Source organism: Lepus europaeus, chromosome 3, assembly GCF_033115175.1.
Source record: "Lepus europaeus isolate LE1 chromosome 3, mLepTim1.pri, whole genome shotgun sequence".
NCBI lineage: Eukaryota > Metazoa > Chordata > Mammalia > Lagomorpha > Leporidae > Lepus > Lepus europaeus.
In genome coordinates, this window is record NC_084829.1 from 30,256,679 (window position 1) to 30,284,521 (window position 27,843).

At 46.6% G+C, this 27,843-nt stretch overlaps 1 protein-coding gene across 8 annotated transcripts in view; it reads right to left on the reverse strand.

Annotated features, from left to right (window-relative positions):
- Nucleotides 1-27,843, reverse strand: part of GABBR1 (gamma-aminobutyric acid type B receptor subunit 1) — a 42,856-nt gene that overhangs the window by 9,143 nt on the left and 5,870 nt on the right. For all 8 annotated transcript variants that reach the window (XM_062185466.1, XM_062185458.1, XM_062185469.1 and 5 more), the window contains 16 exons: nucleotides 25,259-25,393; nucleotides 24,700-24,870; nucleotides 23,536-23,637; nucleotides 23,207-23,272; nucleotides 22,524-22,715; nucleotides 9,036-9,278; nucleotides 8,349-8,412; nucleotides 6,312-6,389; nucleotides 4,802-4,952; nucleotides 4,220-4,352; nucleotides 2,880-2,996; nucleotides 2,676-2,783; nucleotides 2,182-2,275; nucleotides 1,382-1,509; nucleotides 677-805; nucleotides 330-473 (listed from right to left, as the gene is read on the reverse strand). In XM_062185466.1, the coding sequence (XP_062041450.1) occupies nucleotides 330-473; nucleotides 677-805; nucleotides 1,382-1,509; nucleotides 2,182-2,275; nucleotides 2,676-2,783; nucleotides 2,880-2,996; nucleotides 4,220-4,352; nucleotides 4,802-4,952; nucleotides 6,312-6,389; nucleotides 8,349-8,412; nucleotides 9,036-9,278; nucleotides 22,524-22,715; nucleotides 23,207-23,272; nucleotides 23,536-23,637; nucleotides 24,700-24,870; nucleotides 25,259-25,393 (2,055 nt within the window). The remainder of the gene's footprint in view (nucleotides 1-329; nucleotides 474-676; nucleotides 806-1,381; nucleotides 1,510-2,181; nucleotides 2,276-2,675; nucleotides 2,784-2,879; nucleotides 2,997-4,219; nucleotides 4,353-4,801; nucleotides 4,953-6,311; nucleotides 6,390-8,348; nucleotides 8,413-9,035; nucleotides 9,279-22,523; nucleotides 22,716-23,206; nucleotides 23,273-23,535; nucleotides 23,638-24,699; nucleotides 24,871-25,258; nucleotides 25,394-27,843) is intronic.

Below are 27,843 nucleotides of genomic sequence, written 5' to 3' on the forward strand. Positions count from 1 at the left end.
AGATCTTATCTGAGACAACAACTTGCTCAACCCTTTTCCCTCCCCCGTCCTGACTCACTCACTCCTTTTCAGGTTTTCTCCTGAGATTATCTCCCATGGTTTGGATATGGTCTGGCTGTCTTCTAAGGTCCCCAGGGTGGAGTTATTAGAAAGTGCTTTAGGTGGGGCCTAGTGAGAGAGGTCTTTGGGTTACTGGGAGGCTGCCTTAGGTATTTTGCTGAATGACAGAAAACTAATACACCCCCTCTCCATAAATCACAAGCTCCTGGACTGTATCTCAGGCTCTGCTTCAGATAACCTGGTGCCCACACCTGCCATCACTCACACACCTCAGCAATGATCTTTTCCAGTTCACGGTTCTCCTTCTCCAACAGCCGGGACTTCTCCTCCTCATTGTTGTTGGTTGATGACCCTGTCTTCATGGTGTCCTGTGCCTCAGACTGCCATTCCCCTCGGGTGATCAACCTGCGCATCTGTTTGGGCACGGATTGGCCAAGCAGAGATGGTCAGAGATTTGTTGATGTGGGATTGGAGTTGGAAGGAATGAAAACAAGAGACAAGCTGAGCCTGAAGGAGTGGCAGGAGGAGCAGGAAGACCAGGGAGAACAGAGTCCTGGGAAGAAGGAATGGAAAGAACATGGGACTAGAGAGGGTGGGAGAGAAGCCAGAACCTTACCTTGGGCACAAAGAGCACAACCAGAGTAATATAGGAGGAGAAAACTATGGCGAGAGAGGCAAAGGCAAAGGCTGCATCCTGCTGGCTGGAAAGGATCATGGTGACAGGAGCAGTGATGAGACACAGGACCTAGGGGACACAGCACACACAGGGAGTCTCAGGTTTGCAGACTCAGAGTCCAGGGTCCTTCCACTGGAGACAGCCTGTGAGGACAGGTTCCTGGTGAACTTTCCCATTAGAAAGGATACAGACTAGGATCACTCTCAACACTAGAATCAGATACACTGTCCCAGACAAGTTCCCAGTGCTGTCAGCCCCTCCTCAAGGCAGGGACTCCTAGGATCTGTACACACATACTCGAGGTCCTCCAGACTCGGGCCTGGGGAGACCTCCTGGCAGAAACCTCCATTCAGAGTCCAGCCTGAGGGCCACAGATGGGCGATCCACCACCTCTGTGTTTCCTCACCTACAAGGTGGGGACCCTAACATAGACTTTATTGGGTAGTTCTAAGATTTATGACACAGTGTGTAAAGTAGTATGCTTTATAACCTGTAAATTACTTTACAAATCTGAAGCACTGACAAAAATTTTAATGCTTCCACGCAACTGATCTCAAGTCTAGCATCCAGGGCTTCCTAGTCCCCCATATCTGCTGTTGCTGTGGTCAGCCCACAAGCTCAATAGTAGGTTTCTGGTGATCTCACCGCCACGTTGTAGATGGCCATGCCCACGGCCCGGTGGTCATTGATCTTCTCAGTGGACACACTCTTGGTCTCATAAGCCAGAAAGATTCCTAGCAGCAGCAGCAGCCCCTTGTACCCATAGAAAATGCCTAGGGTAGCAAGAAAAAGTCACTTGAGCAACAAGGACCTTCATGCTCCCCACCCACCACCTGTTCTCTCTGCCCCTCACCTACTGCTGCCACTTCTGATAGTGCCACAATGGAAAAAGTCATCCCCTCTGACTTAGGACACCCCTCCTGGTGACCCCTACATCTATTCAATTGGCCCAGACCCCATGGCTTCCTCCTGGATTAGGAGCCATGTTTCGCCCAGGAAGATCATGGTGATCAGCGGATGGGAATGGGCCAGTCTGGGCAACATACAAGTTCTCACCCCTTATCCTCCAAGTATGCCGGCGACTTTCCAAACTGAGGTTAAGTTGCCATTTATGGGCATCAATCAGAGCAATGTTAAGAAGGGCAAACGAAGCCTAAACCCATGACCCCACAACCTTTGCCTGACTCTGTGGAGCCGGCCAAAGATAGGTCTTTCTCACTGGTCTCTGCTAAACACAAGTCCTTTCTCATCCCTACTTTGAACCCTAAACTCTTCATAGAAAAAGTTCAGCTATCCCTATTTTCAGAAAAGACGAGTGCAATTACAAAAAGGGGAACATTCAGAAATTGCATTGACGAGTTCTCTACTCCTCTCCTGAAGATCCCTGCCCTGCAGCCCTCGGCCCTTGCTGCCTCGTTCCCCTCCTTTCTCCCGCAGCCACACACCAAGCCACGTATTCATCTTCTTGGAGCTGCAGTGCTCCAGCTGTGGCAGAATAGAGACATCAATGTCTTCCTTCGGTTCTTCTTTGGCGAAAGTCTAAGGGAGAAATGGGGGCCAGAGGACAGATGTTGCCTCCCTCACCAACTCCACTCCGTTCCTCCCTCCCAACCCCGCAGCAGCTTTCCTACAAGACCCTCAATAGCGAAGCCAAATCCCCCCACCTAGGCCTGGACACAGTCTCCTTAACACTTCGGCAAGAGCGTGTTCCCCACTTTCCCAGATGCCTAGAAGTTCTACACATCCTTCCCAGATCCCCAGCACTCCCTGTCTTCAAAAAACTCCAGAGGCCTATGAGGGGCCCTTCTAGGAGCAAAAGGAAGAGCCGCCGATAGACAGATGGCAGGAAAACACTGATTCACAGGGCGACTTCATTCCTCGGGCCACACTCAGCCCCCAGGGCCCTGATGGCTGGCACTGCTCAGCCTCTCAAGCATACCTCAATGGTCCGGTGCAAGGGATCCACAATCTGCCAGATGGCAAGAGTGAGGACATCCATGCCCACCAGCAGGCCCACCGTGGCGTACAGTTTCCAGGGCTCCAGGGTCTGAGTAAACACACACAGTGCAGGCACATCAGCAGGGGGCAGCCCTGAGAGCTCCAGGAGCCAAGACACTGGGAGCTGAGTTGGGGAGCAGCTCACCTTCCTCCATTCCTTCTTTTCCTCCTTCTTCGTGAAGACTGTGTGCACCCACCAGATCTTGGTGAACATGGAGCCGTAGCCCAGACTGAAGCCCAGGCCAAGGAGCCAGAGGCGGGCCTAGAAAAGGACAGAGGACATAGGCAGAACAGGGCAGGGCAGAAAGTGGGCCTTCAGCTAGGAGTGGAAGGGCTGTGGGAGCGAGCGTGGGCAGGCAGCAGATGACAAAGCAGGCAGGATGCAGCCAGGGGGTAACACACATGGGGAGGGTAAGGACGGAGGATGGTCCCCCCCACTTAAACAACTCCTCCCATCCACCTCCTACTTTGCCACCACAGTGATCTTGCTAAAAATCCTCCTGCTTTTAGTGGCCAAACACCTCTGCCCAGCCCTCGGTGCCTACAGGTTACAAGCTGAACACCTCCAGATGGGATACAAGACCCTTCACAACATGATCCCAGCCACCTGTCCACCCTCCCAGCACATCACCTACCTCATGTCCAGCCATGCTGACCTATTCACTTTCCTCTGATCTACTCTTGTGTCTGCTCATCACACAATGCTCCCTGCTCCTGGAGTAACCCTCCTCTATATTCTCCAGCAGGCCAAATCCCACACGTCCTTTGATGTGCAGTCAACCCAACCACTGGACTGTGTGTGACTGCTTCTCTGCTCTACTCAGACAGCCAGACAGAGAACACCTGGTAGACTGTGTGTGCATGTGTGTTCAAATGCCATTTGCATAGCTGCATGATCAGGACAGGAACGGGGGCAGAGGAAAGAGAGAGTAAAGATGGGCAGAATCAGGAAAGAGAGCAGGTGTTTCCTTCTAGCATAATGGAGAACGGCTCATATATCACTGTTAAAGCCAGCCTGTCCCCACAGCCCTAGAACCTCCCATGAACCAGTGAATCCCAGATGCCCTCTTTCCTGTGTGACAGTGGCCCCTTCCCCCAAGTCTCTCTGTTCTCTGTTTAGATCATCCTATCAAACCCCAACTAAGGCTCCCACGGGAAGTCCACGTTCAGGTTCTCAGCCCCCACACCAGACAAGGCACCTTTGTTCAAGGGCTCTTTGTGCAGACCCCCTTTCTTTGTCTTCAGTACTCCCCCTCTCTGCAAAGCATGCCATGGCAACCTTGGAACCGGCAATGAGGCGCATAACAGAAAAGACTCAGAGAGAAGGGACGGAGCCAGACAGAGATCAGAGGACTGATGCTACGAGGAAGGAATGAGGGCGAGAGCCAGTGAAAGTCAAGGCAGGGAACCAGAAACCATGGAAGGTGCTCCTGAGAGGCGTGGGAGCACCACGTTCTGTGAGGTGTCTGACCACAACCTCCTCACCTGGCAGACGAAGGGGAACTGGTTTCTATGGATGTGGTAACCATCCAGCCCAAGGGGGAAGACAGCAGCTAATGCCAGCGAACAGCCCACGGCAGTCAGATTGTTCAGGTTGGGCTGTGAGTTCTGGATATAACTAGGGCAGAGGCGGAGAAAGTGGGAGAGGGAGAGAGAACAGAATTACTCCCTATTCTCTGGAAAGGCTCAGCTCTCCAAATATCACACAACTGCGTGACCCCAGCTCCAAGGTCATGGAATTAAAGGAAGAAAGGCTTGAAGCAGCCAACAGAGCCTGGGTCTTAGGCTGGAGTTACAGCTGCAGAGGGCTTCCACCAGAATACACCTGATTTATACAGAACCAGGACTGTCATCTGGTCCCAAAGGTTGGTCGGCTGTTTTTTCCAGTCAGCTGCTTTGGAAAAGGGTGGGGTGGGGGCCCTATCTGGACCCCTACTTTCATTCTCAGTTAAGTCACAATGAAAACCTGTGAACCATGGCCTTAGGAGCTACGCACATTTCATTCCTGTCCCCTTTAAGGAACAGGATCATTATCTTGGAGGGGATAATGGCAGAAGAGAAACTTACCGGACATGGGAATTGTAGATGTTAAAGGAGAGACAGACAACAGCTAGGACAATGCCCAGGCTGGAGAGAACTGAGACGGAGATGAAGAGTTTCTGTGACAAGAAGCGGAATGTCGTGATGACCAGGGTCTGGTCCGCTGGAGGGTTCCCTCCTGCATGGAACAAGAGAGGGGAAAAGAGAAAAGAAGGAGGACTAAGGAATGCAGATGGGATAGGCGAGGGGCGGTGGACAAGGCAGCCCACAGACAGGAGTCTTTGGCTGAGGACATGAGGTCTAACTGCCCTCAGCAGGGGCAGGCAGAATGTTCCTAGGCTAGAGCCTTCAGGGAAGAACCAGAAACGAGATGAGAAGATGGAGTGAATGGTCCGTCCAGAGGCTGGGACAGGCTGAGGTTTATCACCTCGGCTGTGGGCTCTGTTTTTAACTGTTTATTCTTTCAGTTTGTCTGTCTGTCTTGCAGCAAAGGAAAATGGGAGGGGGAAAAGATAGGGGTAGCTGAGAAATGTTGTGAGGTCTCTTGTAACGCAAATTATAAGCTGCACAAAACAGCTATAGAATCATAAAACTAAAGGGGCCTTCAAGTAGTTAATGGGGCTTCCTAATATGGGCAAGCAAAAATAAAAATAAACAAATTGGAGATTTTACCCCTAGAAGTGTGATATTTCCAAAGATATTTTCCAGTTATCATTAAGGGGAAGTTCAAATTTGTCAGATTCACCAAAAAATTTAAAAAAAAACTAATTGCAATTTGCTTAGTTTAAAGGGCGGGGAGGATAATTTAGGCCATGCAGCATTTATAGCAGTACAGAGCGTTGTCCTAAATTCAAATTATTAAAAAAAAAAAAAAAACTGCAAAGCTCCAGCAGTGCTAGGAACAGCTAGATTGCAGTCAGGCAGGGCAGATGGAGCCATCTCCAAGGGCTGTGCCTCCCCCGCTCCATCCTCCAGGTGCTCAGCCTTTCTTCTGCAGTTGGTCCTTTCTGCCCACCTCTAGCATCCTTCCCATCTCCTATTGCTTAGCCCACCAAGGACACAAAGAATAACTGCTCACTTCCCCTCTTTAGAAAGCTCACTTTAGTAGACGACAATTACATGAGGTTTTGCATCCTGTCCGATAGTTTAAGCAACTGTTTCCCTGACAGAGACAAAGAGGCAGCTCCAGGCTTGAAGTAGCTGGTTCAGATTAATCAAGGCACCAGGACATCTGGGAAACCCACATGGAGTTTCCATTTCCCACCCCCTGCCCACCCTCTGCCTCTAATCCTGCTACCCAGCAATGTACTATTAAAAATAGTACAACCCACTGCCTATTCTGTCTCCAAATACGCCAGTCTCCCCAAACCCACGTCTTGGAGGTTGTATTCACTGTCTCTTAATCCTTACCCCTGGCCTCTCTCCCAGCCACATTTCAACTTAACAGCACCCACCACCCTCCCCTCATGCAAATCCATGACCCTTTTTCTTGACTGTTTAGAGGGCTTGAAGGAAAATGTAAACAGGATGAACTTACCAATCCACTTATCTGTTTTGGACCAGGAAAGATCATCCTTGGTGCTGTCATAGTAGCCAATCTTCTTATAGCTGCCACCTGGGCAGAAGACAATAAAAGGAGTGACCTGGATAGGTGAGGTATCTATCGTGGGTACTTTCAGCTCCCCACTTCCCTAACACTGCTTCCCATGGTTGTACCTAATGTTATCTTCAACTGAGCCTAAAAGATGCTTATAAGGATCTAGGGGTTGCTTGAATCAGCAATGTGACTTAAAAGTAATATAAGGTGGTTCCCAAGGCAACTCAAATAAATAAGAATATCTCATATATTTAAAGCTCTTGCATGAGGAAGGCTCTGCAATACGTCTGCCACCCCTTTCACTGCCTCACACCTCTAGCAAGATGTTTCTCACTTTGATTCTGGCTTCTAAAGCTTTAAACATATTTCTGCTTATTCTCTCTCTTTTGATGGACAGAATCACAGGATCTATCTTCCCAGTGGCTTTCATTTTAATTTTAGAAATTTCTCTTCCGTTGGCTTGGGCTCTAATTCCTTCTGCTTCTTAAAGAGCCACTAAGTGAAATCTAGTCACTCCTACGATTTTTGTTGTAGAACTGCCCTAGTTAACAAAATTATTCTTTCAAAAGCCAACTCACACCCCTTTCACCATGGCTGAAGTCCATTGCCTCTTGTTCTGGATACAAATAAGAATGGAGAGGATGTGGGAGGTGGAGAGAGGGGAGGGAAGAAACTTTTCACAAGAGGCCGAGAAACTGGTCCCTTGCCCATGCCTTGTGAAGTTGAGTGGGATGCAGTTGACACATTAACTCAGAAGTTTTTCAGAGGCCAGCATTTGTGGCCACTTGGGAGTCACCTGGAGGATGGGAGCTCTCTCTCTCTCTCTCTGTATCCTTCCACCCACCAGATAAATCATTTTTTAAAAGTTTTTCATATACATAAATGTGTTGAATTATAAGAAAATACAACTGGGGTTGGCCCTGTGGTGTAGAAGGTTAAGCTGCTGCCTGCAGTGCTGGCATCCCATATGGGCATCGGTTTAGGTGCTTGGGCCCATGCACTCATGTGGGAGACACAGAAGAGGCTCCTGGCTTCAGCCTGGCCCAGCCCTAGCCATTGCAGCCATCTGGGAAGTGAATCAGCAAATGGAAGATCTCTCTTTTTCTCTTTTCTCTGTCTCTCTCTCTCTCTCTCTGTACCTCTACAGAAGGAAGGAAGGAAGGAAGGAAGGGAGGGAGGGAGGGAGGGAGGGAGGGAGGGAGGGAGGAAAGAAAGGGAAAAGACAATTTAGAAAAGCCAAACTATAGATACCTCAGGAATGACAGTTTACCTAGTAGGGAAACTCAACAAGTTTCCTTTAAAAAAATATCAGGTTTGGGGTCAGCATTATGGTGCATCTGCTTACTCTGCCACTTGTAACTCTAGCATCCTACACTAAAGTACCAATTTGAGTCCTGGCTGATCCAGCTTCCTGTTAATGTGCCTGAGAAGGCAGTGGGTAATGGCCCAAGCGCTTGGGCCCTGCAACTCACACACCAGACCAGCATGAAGCTCCTGGCTCCTGGCTTCAGTCTGACGCAGCCTGGCTTTTGCAGACATTTGGAGAGTGAACCAGTGGATGAAAGATATCTCTCTCTCTCTCTCTCGCTCTCTCTCATGTTCTTCCTTTCAAATAAATTTTCAAGAAATAGCAGGCTTTCTAGATTGATCTTTTCTGTGTCTGTAAGTATGTACTGTTGGGTCATTAATCCCTCATCCCAAGTCACCAAAGGAAAATGTCCAGAATCAAAACAGAAGCCACTGAGAAAAGAGAGCCTACTTTCAATTTGCACACCCATTTTCAAGAATACAACAATGCACTCAAAGAGAACTACCCCATATAAGCTTTTTATTAAAATTGCTTCAGAGCTTGACAAACACAGTAAGGGGAAAGGGCAGGAGGCAGGAGGGCCAGACAATCTGGTGCTGTCTCAGGTGTTCTCCTAGCCCAGTCCCAGCCTGGTTGCTCCCCCACACCACTCCTGGCCTTGCACTCACCCTGTAGCTGCTCGATGAGTGTCCAAGCCATCCGAGAACCGCTAGCATCAAATACCACATGGCCCTGAGGGAGAGAAACATGTGGAGGAAGGCAAAGGGAATAAAAGCAGAGCAAAAAGGGAACATCAGGGACTCTGAATCCTTCTGTTATTGATGTAATTGAGCTTCTGAATGAATGCTATTTATGGCATCTCCCTGCATATAGGACATACCCCAGATGCCCATACCCTAGATTTTAGAAACAATATTCTTTTGAGAACAGCTTCACCCATGAGATTTGAATGGAAAAATCCCCCAGACAGAGCACCAGGAAGCCTGGCTCCTGGCTGTGTGGCCTGAGCAAGTCACCGAACCCACCCTGGGCACTCATTCTCTCACTTTAAGAGGAATGAGGAGGTCATTTTTCAGACTATTTCCTCTTTCAAAATCCTACAATTCCCACCCGACTCATGAATACCTGGACTGGTTTGAAAAGAAATGAAGGAAGGAGAAAACGAGGGGAGAACACATGTGTTTTTTTTCCTTATCATCTTGTATGGGTTTTTCTGGTTTGGGGATCCCTGCTCCCCTGGCCTGAGACTGAGGATGGCGGAGAATAGGCAGGGAAGTTGGAGAGCACATGTCCCTAGGAGGGGGCATCTGTGAAGGGGGAGGACAAGTGGGTGTGAAGAAGGTGCCATAACTCACAGAGACACCCTCGAAGGATGAGGAGTTCATCGCCCGGTAGATTTGGTCCGTAATGGTCTGGTTATTGTAGTTGAAGTCCTCCAGGCGCACACCTGAACGGCCACCCCCTCCAGATGTCTTGTTCAGGGCTAGTGCCAAGGCCCAGATGGCATCGTAGGCCAGAGGTGCCTCCTGGAAGCCTCCAGTCTCTTCCGGGTGCCTTTTGAGTCGCTTGGTTAATTTCTCCACAAACTCCTGGGATGTCTGGAAAGGGAAGAACATGAGGAAAGGATTAGAATGTGTGTGTTGGGGGGAGAGGGTAGAGGCACCCAATTCTGACTCAAGCAGTTTGACTTCAACGGGAGTGGTTTATGTTCATATTGTCAGGTTGAACATATTGCACATTCAAAATCTGTAACCACACCCATGTGTCTCTTAGATTGAAAGCTAACACACTACTCAGGGATTATCCAGGCCCAACAGTCTTAACATGCATAGTTACTGGCTCAGAAGTAAAGAAAAGTCTGAAACATCTTGGATAGGTGCTGGCATTGTGGTACAGCAGATGAAGCCACCCCTTGCAACAGTAGCATCCCACATCAGAGCACTGGTTCCAATGCCAGCTGTTCCACTTCTGATCCAGCTCCCTGCTAATGCACCTGGGAAAGCAGCAGAAGATCCCCAACTACCTGGGCCCCTGCCACCTACATAGGATTCCAAGATGGAGTTCCTGGCTCCTGGTTTTGGCCTGGTCCAGACCACTCTGTTGTGGCTATTTGGGGAGTGAACCAGCGGATGGAAGATCGCTTTCTCTCTGGCACTCTGCCTTTCAAAGACATTTTAAAGAATAGGAAAAAAAAAAAAAAAAAAGGAAACACTCTGATAATGAATAGTACAGGATAGAAAGGAGAGACAGACACAGGAAGAGACAGGCACTCTAATGCTCTCTCTCACCCTTCAGACTTTCTCAACAAGAGTTGGCCCAGGGTCTGATAGTTCCTCCAGTTCCAAAAATGCTAGAAAAAGGAATACCATAGCTTCTCCCACTCTGTTTGTCAGCCAGGAAGCTTTCTCTTCAGCACACCAACGTCTTGCCATCCGGGAATGCTTTCAGCTCACTTCCTCTGACAGCGTTTTCCGAAGACCAGGATTGCACATTTTTGAAGCCTGTTATCCAGTTCCACCAAGCCTCTCCCAGTACTCAATCTTCTTTTGCCAAGAAAGCTAAAAACCAGTTCCTTTAACACCGGTCGTAAGACTTTTTGGCTAAATGGTCATCAGGTAAACTGCTTAACCTCCTGAAACTCCCTCCACACAGTGGAGGGAAAGAAAATCACATCTTCCTTTCCCTGTCTCTCAGAAACCACACAAGGAAAAGCTCAGCAACTACTTCTCAGCAAAGCACAATTAGCCCCTGTGGGAATCCCACAAACAATCATTTGAATTTGGAGCATATTAGCACATAAAATGTAATGAAGGAATGAATAAATGAATGGGAAAAAGAAAACTCCTTGCTCCTAATACCCTGCTACTTTTTTTCTATTCAACTTTCAAAACCGGGGGGTAAGGGGGGTGGACTATGCAGAAATCCTGCAGTGTGGTGCAGTGGGAGCAGCCAGCACTGTGAGGACACACAGGCCTGGGCTCTCCTACACTCCTCTCTTAATCATTACCATTTAGCCCTGTGACCAGCCTCTAATGGACAAGGAATAAATGTCCATACATTACAGAAGCAAAAATACCATGTATGATACTATAATAGTGGGGATATGTCATTACTCCTTGGTCCAAGCTCACCAATTATACACCAAGAGTGAAGGCTCGTGTGAACAATGGACTTTGGATGGGTGAATTCACTGTACCAATGTAGGTTCATGAATTGTAACACGTGTACCACTCTGCTGGGGGATGCTGAGAATGGGGAAGGCTGTGTATGCATGAAGATGTACAGGAACTTTCTACCTTCCTCTCAATTTTGGTGTAAACCCAAATTTCCCCTAAAAAATCTTTTTTAAAAACACAGTCTGGGGTTCAGCATTGTGGCACAGCAGGTTGTACACAGTGGTTGAGTTATCACCTGCAATGCTGGCATCCCATAACAGTGCTCATTCCAGGGAGCTGCTCCACTACCAATCCGGCTCCTGGCTAATGCACCTGGGACAGCAGTGAAAGGTGGCCCATGTGCTTGGGTCCCTGCCACCAGCATGGCAGACCCAGATGGAGTTCCAATTGCGGCCATTTTGGGAGTGAACAAGCAAGTGGACGATCTCTCTGTGTCTCTCCCTGGCATAGTGGGTAAAGCTGCCACTTGTGATGTTGGCATCCCATATGTTCAAGACAGCTGCTCCACTTCTGATCCATCTCCCTGCTAATGGCCTGGGAAAAGCAGCAGAAAATGGCCTGAGGGCTCGGGCCCCTGCTACCCATGTGGGAGAACTGGAAGAAGCTCCTGGCTCTTGGTTTCAGCCTGGCCTAGCCTTGGCCATTGTGGCTATCTGGGGAGTGAACCAGCTGATGGAAGACTTCTCTCTCTCTCTCTCTTTCCCACTCTCTCTGTAACTCTGACTTTCAAATAAACAAATCTTTTTAAAAGAGAGAGATTTACTCCTAAATAAATAGATCTTTAAAAAATAAGTGGGGCTGGTGTTGTGGTGTAGCAGGTTAAGCTGCCACCTCCAGTGGGCACCACCAGTTCAAGGCTCGGCTATTTCCAGTCCAGCTCCCTGCTAATGCACCTGGGAAAGCAGCAAAGAATGGCCCAATCCTTGGGTCCCTGCACCCATGTGGGAGACCTGAAGGAAGCTCCTGGCTCCAGGCCAGACTATTGCGGCAATCTGAGGAGTAAACCAGCAGATGGAAGATTTCTCTGTCTCTCTCTCCCCTTCTCTCTAACTCTGATTTTCAAATAAATAAAAAAAATATTCTAAAAAGTAATAAATTACTTGCAGCCCTCACACTGGCCGGCGCCGCAGCTCACAGGGCTAATCCTCTGCCTGCAGCGCCAGCACCCTGAGTTCTAGTCCTGGTTGGGGCGCCGGATTCTGTCCCGGCTGCTCCTCTTCCAGTCCAGCTCTCTGCTGTGGCCTGGGAGGGCAGTGGAGGATGGCCCAGGTCCTTGGGCCCTGAATCTGCATGGGAGACCAGGAGGAAGCACCTGGCTCCTAGCTTCAGATCGGCGCAGTGCGCTGGCCTCAATGCGCCGGCTATAGCGGCCACTTGAGGGATGAACCAACGGAAAAAAGAAGACCTTTTTTTTTCTCTCTCTCTCTCTCACTGTCTAACTCTGCCTGTCCAAAAAAAAAAAACACACACAACAAAACAAAACAAAAAACTCAAAGTGGCAGGCATCCCAAACATAAAAAAAAAGTAATAAAGTACTCAAATTAAATTTTTTAAAATCTCATTGAATAAATAAGCCGACAGATAGATTTCAATTCTAACTAATCCCCTTACCTGTTATGAAATCTCTAACAAGATGGTAAACCTCACAAGCTGGCTATTCAGCTTTAAAATGGGAATAATACTAATATTACCTTTAAAAGATAGGGCAAGGATGAAATAAGAATGTGTTTAAAATGCTGGGAACAAACGACCAACATGTGGCAGAGTGGGTTAAGCTGTCCTGAATAGCACAGGCATCCCATATGGGTGCCAGTTTAAGCCCCAGCCACTCCACTTACAATCCAGCTCCCTGTTAATATACTTGGAAAGGCATCAGAAGATGGCCCAAGTCCTTGGGCCCCTGCTACCCAAGTGAGAGACTTAGATGAAGCTGCTAGTTCCTGGCTTCGGCCTAGTCCAGCCCCTGCTATTGTAGCAATTTGGGGAGTGAACCAGTGGATAGAAGATCTCTCACACTCTCTCTCCCTGTCTCTCCCACCCCTCTCTGTAACTTTATCTCTCAAATAAATTAATTAATTTTAAAAATTAAGAAAAAATATGCTGGGTACAAAGTAAGTTACTTTATCACTTTGTGAATTTCCCTGCCTCAATTTCACCTTCTTTAGATACTCAGGTTTACAATTCCAGCTCAGTATCAAATCTGGTATCTTCAATTGACTCTAAAGCATTTGTAAGTATAAGATCAATAATCACAAATTCAAAATATCCAAGATTAAACTCAGCTTTTCCTTACCCTCTAACATTTCCCAGTATGTGAGATTGAAACTTGGAAATTACATAGAGCCTTTCAAATCACCAAATCCTTATTAATTCTTTGGTTAAAATGTTTCATTAATACCCTCTCTACCTGTACAGCATGATGAGGAGGAGAATGATGATGATGATAATGGCTAATACTTATATTTTCTTTACTAAGTGCCAGGCTCTTCACTAAGATACATTTACCAGTTTATTTAATTCATATGTCTAAGAATTATCCAATTCCCATTATCTTTAGAAAAGGAAACTGAAACACAGAAAAGTATGGAAATTGCCTAAAGTTATACAGCTAGTGACTGGCATTCAAAACCAGGCAGTCTGGCACCAAAGTCCTTACTCTTAGCAAGGATTCTACACTACCTCTATGCACTGAAGTGCTTTTCAACAGCAGGTAGGCTGAGACTTCCTGAGTATTGTAATCCTGGGCTTTTTCCAGGTCTAGCCAATCTTCAGTTCAAAGCAGACCCAGATGGGAAGGGATTAAGCTGCTCAGCGTGATGTCACCCTGCCCAAATCCTCACAGGTCCACACTCCAGGCTACTGCCTCTCACAGACCCAGCCACTGGGGGCGCCAGTGACCCTCCCATGACTAAAGTCGAGAAAAAAAATGTCTCCCTTGAATCCACAAACACAGGATTATAAATTTTCAAAAGGAAATTTTACCATATGCCTCAAGGAAAACTGAAAACCAAAAATTCCACAACCCATGGAAACTACTGAATTAACCAAGTACAAATGTATGATCCCATTTTTTAACAGCCCTTCTGGCTATCTCTATGTGTGCTGATGGATGCTTGACAGTGATCTAGTATATGCATCCTGAGGTAGCTTTTTAGTTTCTTTTATACCCAAGTCTGATGGGTTCTCTATTTCAATCAGGATTTACCCAAAATCTTATCCTCAAGTATGTCACCTCCCTCCTTCCCCTCTAGCCCGTAGCTACATGTTTCTCAAAGTCATTCTAACTCACTCTCCTTTTCCATATATGGCCCCTAAAGATTCCCTACACCAGTGTTTCTCAATCTCTGCACTACTAACACTTGAGGTGGGGGGCTGTCCTGTACACTGTGGGATATTTAGAAGCATTCTTGTCTTCTTCCCAGTAAATGCCAGGAGCATCAATCCTTCCCCCAAACTCCCACTCACAGACATTGAACCTCTGAATAAAAACTGCTGCTCTGGAGCTGGGTTGTGGTATAGCTAGTTAAGCTGCTGTTTGCCAGATTGGCATCCCATATGAGCATGAGTTCAAGTCCAGGCTGCTCCCCTTCCAATTCAGCTCCCAGCTAATGTACCTGGGAAGGCAGTGGATGGAAGATGGCCTAAGTACTTATGCCCCTGCCGCCCATGTAGGAGACTAAATGGAATTTCGGATTTCTGGCATCTGTCTGCACGATTTAGGGAGTGAACCAGCAAGTGAAAGATCTCTCCCTCTCAATCTCTCTCTCTTCTTTCTTCTCTCTCTCTCTCTCCTCTCTCTCCTGTCACTAAATAAATAATAATATAAATAATAAATAAATAAATCTTTTTTTAAAAAAGGAAGGAAGATAGGAGGGAAGGAATGAAGGAAGGGAGGAAGATAGGAAGGAGGGAGGAAGGGAGGAAGATAGGAAGGAGGGAGGAAGGGAGGGAAGGAGAGATGGAGGGGGGGAGGGAGGGAAGGAGGGAAGGAGGGCAGGAGGGGAGGAAGGAAGGAAGGAAGGAAGGAAGGAAGGAAGGAAGGAAGGAAGGAAGGAAGGAAGGAAGACAACTCACTGCCCTAATAGTTCTCAAAGTGCGATCCCTGGACTAGCAGCATCAGCATCCCTAGGAACTTTTTCGAATGTAATCCTCAGGCCCTACCCCAGATCTACTGAATCAGAAATTCCCTGGAAAGAACCTATAGTCTCTATACTAATGAATTTTCCAGGTGGTTCTAAAGGAAGCTAAAATCTGAGAATCACTGATCTAAACTTAAGGCCATCCCTATGGAGTGAAGGCAACTCTGCTTTCTTTCTAAGTCTCCATGGTTCTAGATCCCCTGGGTTCAACACTTGCTTCTGATCCTCTTCTGGTGCTGTTTGATTCATCTATAATCTCTGCCCTAGTTTAGCTGCTAAGGTTGCTTCTATTTTCTATTGGAAAATCTTGGCATTTTAGGCTACTAAGAAGTCCTGTGGGCACCAGCTTATTTAAAAGACTTGTTAAGGGACTTAAAGGGAGACTTAGACCCCAATACAATAGTACTGGGGGACTTCAATACTCCACTCTCAGAGATAGACAGATCAACAGGACAGAAGATCAACAAGGAGACAGTAGATTTAAACGACACTATAGCCCAAATGGATCTAACAGATATCTACAGAACATTTCATCCTACATCTAAGGACTTTACATTCTTCTCAGCAGTACATGGAACCCTCTCTAGGATTGACCACATACTAGGCCATAAAGCAAGTCTCAGCAAATTCAAAAGAATTAGAATCATACCATGCAGCTTCTCAGACCACAAAGGAATGAAATTGGAAATTGGCAACTCAGGAATCCCTAGAGCACGTGCAAACACATGGAGATTGAACAATATGCTCCTGAATGAACAATGGGTCATAGAAGAAATTAAAAGAGAAATCAAAAATTTTCTGGAAGTAAATGAGGATAACAGCACAACATACCAAAACCTATGGGATACAACAAAAGCAGTGTTAAGAGGAAAGTTTATATCAATAGGTGCCTACATCAAGAAATTGGAGAGGCACCAAATAGATGAGCTTTCAAGTCATCTCAAGGATCTAGAAAATCTGCAGCAAACCAAACCCAAACCCAGTAGGAGAAGAGAAATAATTAAAATCAGAGAAGAAATCAACAGGATTGAATCCAAAAAAACATTACAAAAAATCAGCCAAACGAGGAGCTGGTTTTTTGAAAAAATAAACAAAATTGACACCCCATTGGCCCAACTAACTAAAAAAAGAAGAGAAAAGACCCAAATCAATAGGATCAGAGATGAAATGGGAAACGTAACAACAGACGCCACAGAAATAAAAAGAATCATCAGAAATTACTACAAGGACTTGTATGCCAGCAAACAGGGAAATCTAGCAGAAATGGACAGATTCTTGGACACATACAACCTCCCTAAATTGAGCCAGGAAGACATAGAAAACCTAAACAGACCAATAACTGACACAGAAATTGAAACAGTAATAAAGGCCCTCCCAACAAAGAAAAGCCCAGGGCCAGATGGATTCACTGCTGAGTTCTACCAGACATTTAGAGAAGAACTAACTCCAATTCTTCTCAAACTATTCAGAGCAATCGAAAAAGAGGGAATCCTCCCAAATTCTTTCTATGAAGCCACCATCACCTTAATTCCTAAGCCAGAAAGAGATGCAACATTGAAAGAGAATTACAGACCAATATCCCTGATGAACATAGATGCAAAAATCCTCAGTAAAATTCTGGCCAATAGATTGCAACAACACATCAGAAAGATCATCCACCCAGACCAAGTGGGATTCATCCCCGGTATGCAGGGATGGTTCAACATTCGCAAAACAATCAACGTAATACACTACATTAACAGACTGCAGAAGAAAAACCATATGATTCTCTCAATAGACGCAGAGAAAGCATTTGATAAAATACAACACCCTTTCATGATGAAAACTCTAAGCAAACTGGGTATGGAAGGAACATTCCTTAATACAATCAAAGCAATATATGAAAAACCCACGGCCAGCATCCTATTGAATGGGGAAAAGTTGGAAGCATTTCCACTGAAATCTGGTACCAGACAGGGATGCCCTCTCTCACCACTGCTATTCGATATAGTTCTGGAAGTTTTGGCCAGAGCTATTAGGCAAGAAAAAGAAATTAAAGGGATACAAATTGGGAAGGACGAACTCAAACTATCCCTCTTTGCAGATGATATGATTCTTTATTTAGGGGACCCAAAGAACTCTACTAAGAGACTGCTGGAACTCATCGAAGAGTTTGGCAAAGTAGCAGGATATAAAATCAATGCACAAAAATCAACAGCCTTTGTATACACAGGCAATGCCATGGCTGAGGAAGAACTTCTAAAATCAATCCCATTCACAATAGCTACAAAAACAATCAAATACCTTGGAATAAACTTAACCAAAGACGTTAAAGATCTCTACAATGAAAACTACAAAACCTTACAGAAAGAAATAGAAGAGGATACCAAAAAATGGAGAAATCTTCCATGCTCATGGATTGGAAGAATCAATATCATCAAAATGTCTATTCTCCCAAAAGCAATTTATACATTCAATGCAATACCCATCAAGATCCCGAAGACCTTCTTCTCAGATCTGGAAAAAATGATGCTGAAATTCATATGGAGACACAGAAGACCTCGAATAGCCAAAGCAATCCTGTACAACAAAAATAAAGCCGGAGGCATCACAATACCTGATTTTAGGACATACTACAGGGCAGTTGTTATCAAAACAGCATGGTACTGGTACAGAAACAGATGGATAGACCAATGGAACAGAATAGAAACACCAGAAATCAATCCAAACATCTACAGCCAACTTATATTTGACCAAAGATCCAAATCTAATCCCTGGAATAAGGACAGTCTATTCAATAAATGGTGCTGGGAAAATTGGATTTCCACGTGCAGAAGCTTGAAGCAAGACCCATACCTATCACCTTACACAAAAATTCACTCAACATGGATTAAAGACTTAAATCTACGACCCGAAACCATCAAATTATTAGAGAGCATTGGAGAAACCCTGCAAGATATAGGCACAGGCAAAGACTTCCTGGAAAATACTCCAACAGCACAGGCAGTCAAAACCAAAATTAACATTTGGGATTGCATCAAATTGAGAAGTTTCTGTACTTCAAAAGAAACAGTCAGGAAAGTGAAGAGGCAACCAACAGAATGGGAAAAAATATTCGCAAACTATACTACAGATAAAGGATTGATAACCAGAATCTACAAAGAAATCAAGAAAATCCACAACAACAAAACAAACAACCCACTTAAGAGATGGGCCAAGGACCTCAATAGACATTTTTCGAAAGAGGAAATCCAAATGGCCAACAGACACATGAAAAAATGTTCAAAATCACTGGCAATCAGAGAAATGCAAATCAAAACCACAATGAGGTTCCATCTCACCCCGGTGAGAATGGCTCACATTCAGAAATCGACCAACAACAGATGCTGGAGAGGATGTGGGGAAAAAGGGACACTAACCCACTGTTGGTGGGAATGCAAACTGGTTAAGCCACTATGGAAGTCAGTCTGGAGATTCCTCAGAAACCTGAACATAACCCTACCATACAACCCAGCCATTCCACTCCTTGGAATTTACCCAAAGGAAATTAATTTGGCAAATAAAAAAGCCATCTGCACATTAATGTTTATTGCAGCTCAATTCACAATAGCTAAGACCTGGAACCAACCCAAATGCCCATCAACAGTAGACTGGATAAAGAAATTATGGGACATGTACTCCATAGAATACTATACAGCAGTAAGAAACAACGAAACCCAGTCATTTGCAACAAGATGGAGCAATCTGGAAAACATCATGCTGAGTGAATTAAGCCAGTCCTAAAGAGAAAAATATCATTTGTTTTCCCTGATCGGTGACAACTGAGCGCCAAAGGGGAAACCTGTTAAGTGAAATGGACACTATAAGCAACAATGAACTGATCAGCTCCTGTCCTGACTTTAGATGTACAATGTAATACTTTATCCTTTTTAGTATTTGTTGTTGTTGTTGTTGTTATAGTACCATTGGTTGAACTCAGTAATTAACACACAATTATTCTTAGGTGTTTAAATTTTAACTGAAAAGTGATCCCTGTTAAATCTAAGAGTGGAAAAAGAGAGGGAGGAGATGAACAATTTGGAACATGCTCAATCGGACTGGCCGCAAATGGTGGAGTTAGAAATGTGCCAGGGGATTCCAACACAATCCCATCAAGATGGCATGTACCAATGCCATCGCACTAGTCCAAGTGATCAATTTCAGCTCACAATTGATAGTTCTGATAGGTCTAAGAGTCAAAGAGATCACACAAACATGACAAGTATCTGCTAATACTAACTGATAGAATCAAAAAGGGAGAGAAAGATCCAACATGGGAAGTGGGATACACAGCAGACTCATAGGATGGCAGATGTCCTAAACAACACTCTGGCCTCAGAATCAGCCCTCAAGGCATTCAGATCTGGCTGAAGAGCCCATGAGAGTATAGCAGGCATGGAAAGCCTAGATATCATGGAAAAAAAAAAAAGACCTAAATGAATGATCTCTGTGAGTGAGATCCCAGTGGAAAGAACGGGGCCATCAAAGAAGGAGGTACCCTTCTCCGAAGGGAGGAGAGAACTTCCACTTTGACTATGACCCTATCGGAATAAGACCAAAGTCAGCGAACTCTAAAGGCTTCCATAGCCCTGGCAACTCATGACTAGAGCCTAGGGAGATTACTGACGCCATGAACAGGAGTGTCAAATTGTTAAATCAGCAACAGGAGTCACTGTGTACTTACACCCCATGTGGGATCTGTCCCTAATGTGTCGTCTAAAGCGAAGTGATGCTATAACTAGTACTGAAACAGTATTTTTATACTTTGCGTTTCTGTGTGGGCACAAACTGATGAGGTCTTTACTAATTATATACTGAATTGATCTTCTGTATATAAAGAGAATTGGAAATGAAAAAAAAAAAACAACCTGGTGTTAAAATGGAAATGGCATAGAAAATTAATTAATTTGAAAAAAAATTATGTAGGATCTCTGTCTTTAATGTGCTGTACATTGCTATTTAATGCTATAATTAGTAATCCAATGGTAGTTTTTTCACTTTGTGTTGCTATATGGGCAAAATGTTGAAATCTTTACCTAATATATACTAAACTGATCTTCTGTATACAAAGAGAATTGAAAATGAATCTTTACATGAATGGAAGGGGAAAGGGAGCGGGAAGGGGGAGGATTGCGGGCGGGAGGGAAGTTATGGGAGGGGGGAAGCCATTGTAACCCATGGGCTATACTTTGGAAATTTATATTCATTAAATAAAAGTTAAAAAAAAAAGAAATAAACACTTTAAAGAAAAAAAAAAAAAAAAGAAGTCCTGTGGCCTAAAGAGCAGCCAACATCTTTTTCTAGAATCCAAGAGCCAGAAAGTGACCTCCAAAGCCAAGGTGTCCCTATATGTCCCCAACAAATGTCCTGCTTTGTGTCCAGCTCTATAGCTCCCTGCTATGGGACAGAAGTCAGATCGACAGGTCCTGGGATCAGAGCACCAATTATCCTTCCAGGCACTGGTAACTAGCTCCACTATTTCTCCAGTTTCTTGAGGATGACTCACCTCCCAGGTACTCTACAGGGAAGAGACTTCCAGAATTTTTTCCTGGTATTTTTTAACCGAGATGCCTTACACATGGAGTCTCCTCAGAATGTCCAAGGATAGTAGCAAGCATTTGGCCCAGTGGTTAAAACACTGTTCAGATTGCCTGCATCCCACATCAGAGTACCTAAATTCACATCCTGACTCTGCTTCCAATTCCAGTGTCTCACTAATGTGCACCCCGGGAGGTGGAGTCCCTGCCACCCATTTAGCAGGCCTGGATTCAGTTCTGGGCCCTTGGCCTTGGCCTGGCCTAGCCCCAGCTGCTGTGGACATTTGCAAAATGAACTAGCAGATGAAAGATCATATCTCTTTTTCTGTGTGTCTCTCTCTTTCTCTCTCTCTCTCTCTCTCTCTCTGCCTTTCCAATAAAATGCAAATGAATGCATAAAGTTTCCTTAAAACAGGGCAGGCACTGTAGTGTTAAGCTGGGTTTGAGAAATCAAAATTCCAAATGGGAGTTGCTGTTTAAGTCCTGGTTACTCTGCTTCCAATCCAGTTCCCTGGGAAGCACCTGGGGAGCAGCAGAGGGTGGCCCAAGTATTTGGGTCCTTGCCACCCATGTGGGAGATCCAGATGAAGTTCCTAGTTTTTGGCTTTGACCTGGCCCATCCCCAGCTTAGGTTATCTGGGGAGTAAACCAGAGGATAGAAGATCTGTCTCTCTGTCACTCTGTTTTTCAAAGAAATAAATAAATCTTCCAAATAAAATAAAAGAAGAATATCCAAGTATAGTGTCTATGATCAGAACCCAACGGCAACTAATCCTTTGTCACAGTCCACTGCCAGAACCAACTCCAGGCCTTATTTATCTCCTGCTCAAAAATCACCAGTGGCTAAGCAGAGTTAGCAGATAAAAGCACAAATGTTTTAGTTAAGCCTGATGACTTTCCTTGGGAGGTGATGGAGCAGAGCATCTTAGAACCAGAGTTAAGTAGGATTCAATTCTGTCTGCCTGACCTGGGTCAAGTCATTAAAACTCTCTGAGTCTTAATTTCCAGGTCTATGAAATATAAACGACAAATCTAGTACACTGTGAGGATCACCAAGATCATCTATCTAATAACATAAACAACAAATCTAGCACACTGTGAGGATCACCAAGATCATCTGTCTAAGAAGCTCCTGGTTTACCATATAAACACAATTTTTACTAAGACTATTTTTAAAGTAAGCTATTTGGGGGCTTTGACACCATTAACTCACCCCTACCACTCTCTCCAGAGCAGGTGCTACAGACCCAAGGGTCCCTCAGGTTGCCCTTTCAAGATCACCCAAGATTCCTCACTCTAGGCTGCAGTGCAAGCAAGAAAGGTATTTTTTCCCAACAGTCCCACACCCATACTCATTTGTGCCCTGCATCTGCAAGGCTGCTGCCCCAGCCCTGGCAAATCAGGCTCCAAGTCTGTCCCTAACCATCCATCTGGGGCTAAATCATCTCAAAAGTCCCTTTCATATCTAAAATTCTAAAAAAAGAATCATTGAAAAAAGCATCAGCATCCAAGCTTATTGCGTATCAATCCTGAGTGAATACATTAAGCAACTCTAAAGCACCGACGTAAGTCACCAAAAAAGCAAAATGTGTTTCTGCCCAGGAACAGCACTCCTGCAAAGGTGTGCTTGCGTGTACAGGCGTCTATTGTATCATTAACGCCTCTCCCTCATTTGACTTCTCACCAAAGACTCCTGTTTCCATGGTAACAGCCCTTCTACTCGTCAGGGGCCTACTGAACACACACAGACAGAAATACTCTATCGTTTCTCTCTCTCTCTCTCTCTCTCTCTCTCTCTCTCTCGCCAAAGGAAGTTACAGCAGAGGTAGGATCCACAGGAAACATGATGCAAACATGTTCAGAGTGAGCACAGGCCCCTTCCCCTCCCATACCTCCAAACTACACACCCTCTCCCACCTCCTGCAGGGCTCCCTCAGTGCCCCCCACCCAATCCCGGGTCCCCACACACTCACCATGTTGGAGATGCTGCGAGTGTTGGCAGGGTTCAGCATGACAATCTCAGTGGTGATGTGGCCCTCCACTGCTTCGGTCATCTCATCCACTGTGCAGTTAATGGACGGGTCATAGATCTTGAACCAGTTGTCAGCGTACCACCCAATGAGGAACCAGACGTATTTCTTCCCAAACAGACGCTCCTTGTACACCTGAATGCAGAAGAGGAGGAGGGCTGGGTTTGGTTTGCTTTGGATTTTTGTCTCATCTCACTAGCCAGCTTCTTGGGAATCAGAAAAGAACAGGATTAATTAAGAGAAATCTGCAAGTATTAGGGGTGGTAGGAAAGACACAACTCCTCCTACTAGATTCTTCCACAGCCCCGCCATTCTCCAGTAGCTCTTCTAGCTAGTCACGAAAGATGGAATTCAGGGGCTCCTCGGGAAATACAAAGAGGAAGGAAAAGGAGATCTGGAGAAAGTGTCGTGTGTGCATGTGTGTGTGTATGTGTGTGTGTAAGAGAGAGAGAGAGAGAGAGAGAGAGAGAGAGAGAGATAACCCCAGAGCTAACAGAGATACCCCATTAATCATCACCTCAGGTCATGTTACCAACTTGAGCAGAGATGCAGTGAGGAGATCCCAGGGGAAAATCAGAAGCAGAAAGCCCACCCAGTCACCCTCCCTCTCCAGATTCCAGCTCCACCTCACAAAACACTTTCCGGGCTTCAGTCTCGTAGAAGAGCCCCACGATGATTCGGGCATCCTGGCGCTGCAGAACAGAGAGAAACAGAGCTCCTGAGGGACTCCTGGGAACGCCTGAGGGGCTAAGCCAGGCGCTTACACAGCTTTGATTTCCCGTCCCAAAGTGCTTAGTGCAGAGTAATGCTCAATGGTAGTAGATAAATGTCAACTGGAAGACAGAGCTTGTCTTCCCCAGGAAATGCCACTGCTTCACAAAGGCAAAACCTCCCCAGCCTTGTCCTCTCCAAGCAGCCCCTCTGAAGGCTGAGCCCACCGCTCCGACCATCCCACCTTCAGGTTTTTGACAGGCACCGCAGGATCTGAGAAGAAACTCTGGCGGAAAGTAATCTCGATTCCAGCCTCCTTCACTCGCTCCTCTAGGTCATCCAGAGTCTTGGGTGGGAACGAGAAACAAGTAGGAAAAACATGGGGTGCACAGTGGGGTCAAGAGATGTTCACTGGGGACAGCACACTCAGAACAAAGGAGCAGCCTTCTGAATGCTAACAGCTTCTGTCCCCAGGGAGAAGAAAGCTTAAAGAAAGTGTTTCTCCTGAGGGTCTGTATCTGGGCAAACCACTCCAGTAACCCCAATCCTAACACTGACCCAACTCCTACATTGAAAGGCAAACACCAGGGAACCAGGAAAAGATGCGGCAGAAAGCATCATGTCAGTCTCAAGAGGCAGGGAGCAGACAACAGCATCAGAGAAGAATGGGTCTGAATCACTATGAAAAGAGGGGGGACACTCAAAAGGGCTCCTGTATATAAGACTGGACAGAGCACCCAAAGAACAGAATAAAAGGGAGAAAGTGGACCACCTGCATCAGATATGCGAGTAGAGCCGTGTTCTTCCTCTCCACCTCCACACACCTGTCCTCTCCTTCAACCTCTCCTTGTCTACTGGCATATCCCAGTGTCAAACACCAGATTCACGGACTTGCTGTCTGCCCTTCTTCCCTCTACCCTGTCCTCTGTTCTCTCTCATCTCTTCATCTCTCTTCTCCCTTCTGCTCTCCCCCTCCCTTTCTTCTCTGCCTCCATATTCAGTAGCTCCATGTCCTTTATTCCGATTCACAGGCACCCGGCATCCCCATCCCCATCTCCATAAGTGCCTCTGGAATCTGCTATCTTCCAGGTTCCTAGTTCATATTCCCTCCCTCTCTTGTCTCAACATTCAATTGAATCTACTTTAACAGAACTGAGTCATTTGGGTCTCTCTGGGGAGCAGAGCATCAAAACGAAAAAATTAAATCAAAAAGATGGAGAGGATCCCAAAAATTCAACTTGTTCATTCCCCTGGGCACAGAGAGAACATGCACTTAACCCACTTGGAATCTGTTCTCTTTTGATAAAGAGCCAAGAGCTTTCCCCCCAGATACAAATCCTGGGCTACGTTTCTCTCCACAGGAGTTTGAGCAGATGCCCCCGTTAACCTCTACCCAGTCCCTCCTCACCGAGGTGAAGACCTCCGTGGTCTGCTGGATGGTGGCAATCTTCTTCCAGCCCCACTTCTCAAAGAGCTTCACTCGGGTAGGGTTATGGAGCGTGGCTGATGGATGTGTCCGGAAGAATGTGGGGAAACGCTGCCGGTTTGACAGGGCTGGTGAGCTGGAGCCGTAGGAAAGCTGAGGGGCAGGGATAGCACAACACAGTATGTTCACGTGGACTCAACTAAGAGCTGCTTAAGAGTCCTTTAACCCTCTCCCTGCCTCTGAGATTTTCTCCCTGACTCTCTCCAAAGCTCCCCCCACCATCCCCTCGGGAAAAATGATCATCAAAGACCCATACAGCCCCACTTCATGATCCGACTTCCTTCTGATGAAGAACCAGGTCAGCTGCAGCACAGTCCAGCCACTGTTGCTAGGAGGCCAGCCAGCTCAGGTCTGCAGAGGGCTTGGAATCTTGGAAGCAAGTCCTCCACAGTCCTCTTAAACACAAACCTGAGCTTCCCTGGCCCCTTAATGTGGCCCACAAGGGAAGGACCCCAACTTCTGACCTCACAGCCCTGCTTACCACAATAAGGTTCCACATCCTGGCAGCCTCAGCCACGAGAGTGGAGACGGAGCTGCAGCCAGGCATAAGGATGATCTTGATGGGGTCGTTATAGAGCAGCTCGTACAGGTACTTGGTGGCTTGGCCCGGGTCACACTGAATGAGGAGGGAGGGGATGAGGGCAGGCTCTTCCAGGGCCTCTCTCCTCCCTGCAGCTCCCACCCTTCCATCTTTCTCTAGCTACTTCCTCAGTCACTCACTTTCATCATTGTTAACATCTTCTCCCTCCTGACATCTCTTCCTGTCAACTTGCTTGCTTCTCCTCTTTTGTTAAAATTCCCTTCTCCGTCTTCCATCTGGCCTTATCCACCTCTTCTTCCGCATACCTCCTCCCTTCAGTATTAATAAATGTATGGCCTCCCCTCCTCTCAGCTCATCCTCAGACATCCCCAAGCCCACTTTCCCTCTGTTCTTCTGCAAACATTTGTGGGTAGAAAAGGACCTGCAGGAACAAGAACAAACTCTCCCCTAGCCCCCCAGACGGCCTTCTCGTAGCCATTTTGTGAGATGCCTTCCCTTACCACTGCAAACTGCCTCTTTCCAGCTCCCATTTTTTCTTCTCCCTCATCTCTTTTCAGGGCCACTGATAAGTAAACAAGAGAGAACAGGAACAAGACCAGTAGGGGGTCCTGCTCAGCAGCTCGTCCCCTCCTGCTGGGCTCTGACATTTGATGGGTCTATTAGAAAAAAAAAAGACCTGGTCCTGGGCAACAATCTAGGATGAGGAAAGAACCAAGGAGAATAAACAAAACGGGACTCTCAAAAACCAGACCATTTTAGGGGTGCCTGAAAAAGAGGCAAGAGCTGGGGAAAGTAAACAAGACAAAAAGCTGGAGTGAAAGGGGGGCTGGGAGGAGGAAGTCAGCCACGGGGCTCCCACTGGCTGTTCCCCTCCTGCTGAAATACGACATTTCAGAAGCTGCTGGAGCCCCAAAGGAAGCAGAGGAGAAATGGCAGCCAGTGGGGAGCCAGGGCAGAGGGGACAGAGACAGGAGGCAAAGCGGTCTGGTGAGGTGAACAGGGAGGAAGCAGGAGGGGGTGAGTAGAAAGGAAATAAAGAAGGCCCCCTAGAGTCTGCTCACTTCCCACTGAGCCTGACATTTGGGACACCGTGGGAAGTTGGAGAAGGGGGAGCCAGGGAAGGCTGGCGGAATTGGAAGAAGCAACACACCCACAACTCCCTGCTGCCCACCCCACCCTCACCCCCTGCCAAGGGCAGTGCTCAACCAGGCGTTTTGAAGGTTTTTTCTTCATGACTCCCACGGGGGCATCTCTGTATATCTTTACCATTCTCAAGCCCCACCTTCCTGCGCTCACCCAGGATCTCTTACTGCAGACCCAGCCCCCAGCTTTCCCCAAGACCCCCAGGGAAGGGCCCCTCTACTTCTTGTCTCAGAGCTTAATAGAAACATGAGGACACACAACAACATATAAGATCCGTACAACGGGGCAATGGATGCTGCCCAACGTCTCTCCTGCTTCCTCATTCTCCCCCTTCCCTAGGGTTACCTCCCCCTTCACTCCCTATTCATGGCTGCAGATTCCCTCAGCCACGTGCTTCCCGGCCCTCCCTCCCCAACAGCCTGCTCCAGCAAAGATCTGGATTTGCAACTAGAAAGGGGCACATTCCGGAGACACATTCAATCTCGCCTTGGCTTTCAAGAATCTTCTCCCCTCCCCTTGCTACCCCTGCTATATTCTCCAGCTCCTTGCTCCTAGGCCCCCCATCTGCTCCCAACACCTCCAGGGAATCACCTGTCACTGTGCGTGAGTTTAAGCTCACAGATCTCCCTGCAGTCCCCAATCATAAAGCCTGCACCCACCTCTCCCTGTCTCTCCCCACATTCCCGTGCCCCATAGCCAATTATCCATCTTGCACTCCCAAGCTTGACCCCTCCAACAGACCTGACCAGCTACGGCTCCCCTCTTCTCCTACCCTAGTACCTAATTCTTTTCCTGCTCCCCGCTGCTCTTCCTGTAGGCATCCTGGGGTTAACTACAGCTCATGAATCTACCAGGGCAGGATTTCTGTTGGTAAAAATGCAGATCCTGGGATTCACCCCTGACCAAGGAGTTAGGATCTGTATTTTTAACAAACTCCTCTAGGGATTCTTAGGTGCACTGAAGTTTGAGAACCACGAAGACCCTTAACAGAAGGGAGCTAACAGAAGGGATTTGACGTTCTCTCTCCAGGCTCTCCACAGTCTTTGTGTTGGCCTCTCCCCAAGCACCTTACCTTCAACTCCACTTCTGCCCCCTCCCCACTCTGATGCTCCAGAGAATAACTATACGTCCTCTGCCCACCCCAGGCACCAAACCCTCACCTTCTGTGCTTTATTTCACTCTCACCCAGTTCCCTAAATCTCTGGGGCAACGTGTGGGTAAAGATAAATTGGAGCAGGTCTCAAATCTTTTCCTCCCCATCACATCCTTCCCCACACCCTCAAGTATTCCTGTAGGGGAAAGGAACCTCATGAAAAGCCATCCCCTAATACCCTTGGGCTCAAATTTTCCTACCTGCCCATATCTCCCTGCACTCACCTCCC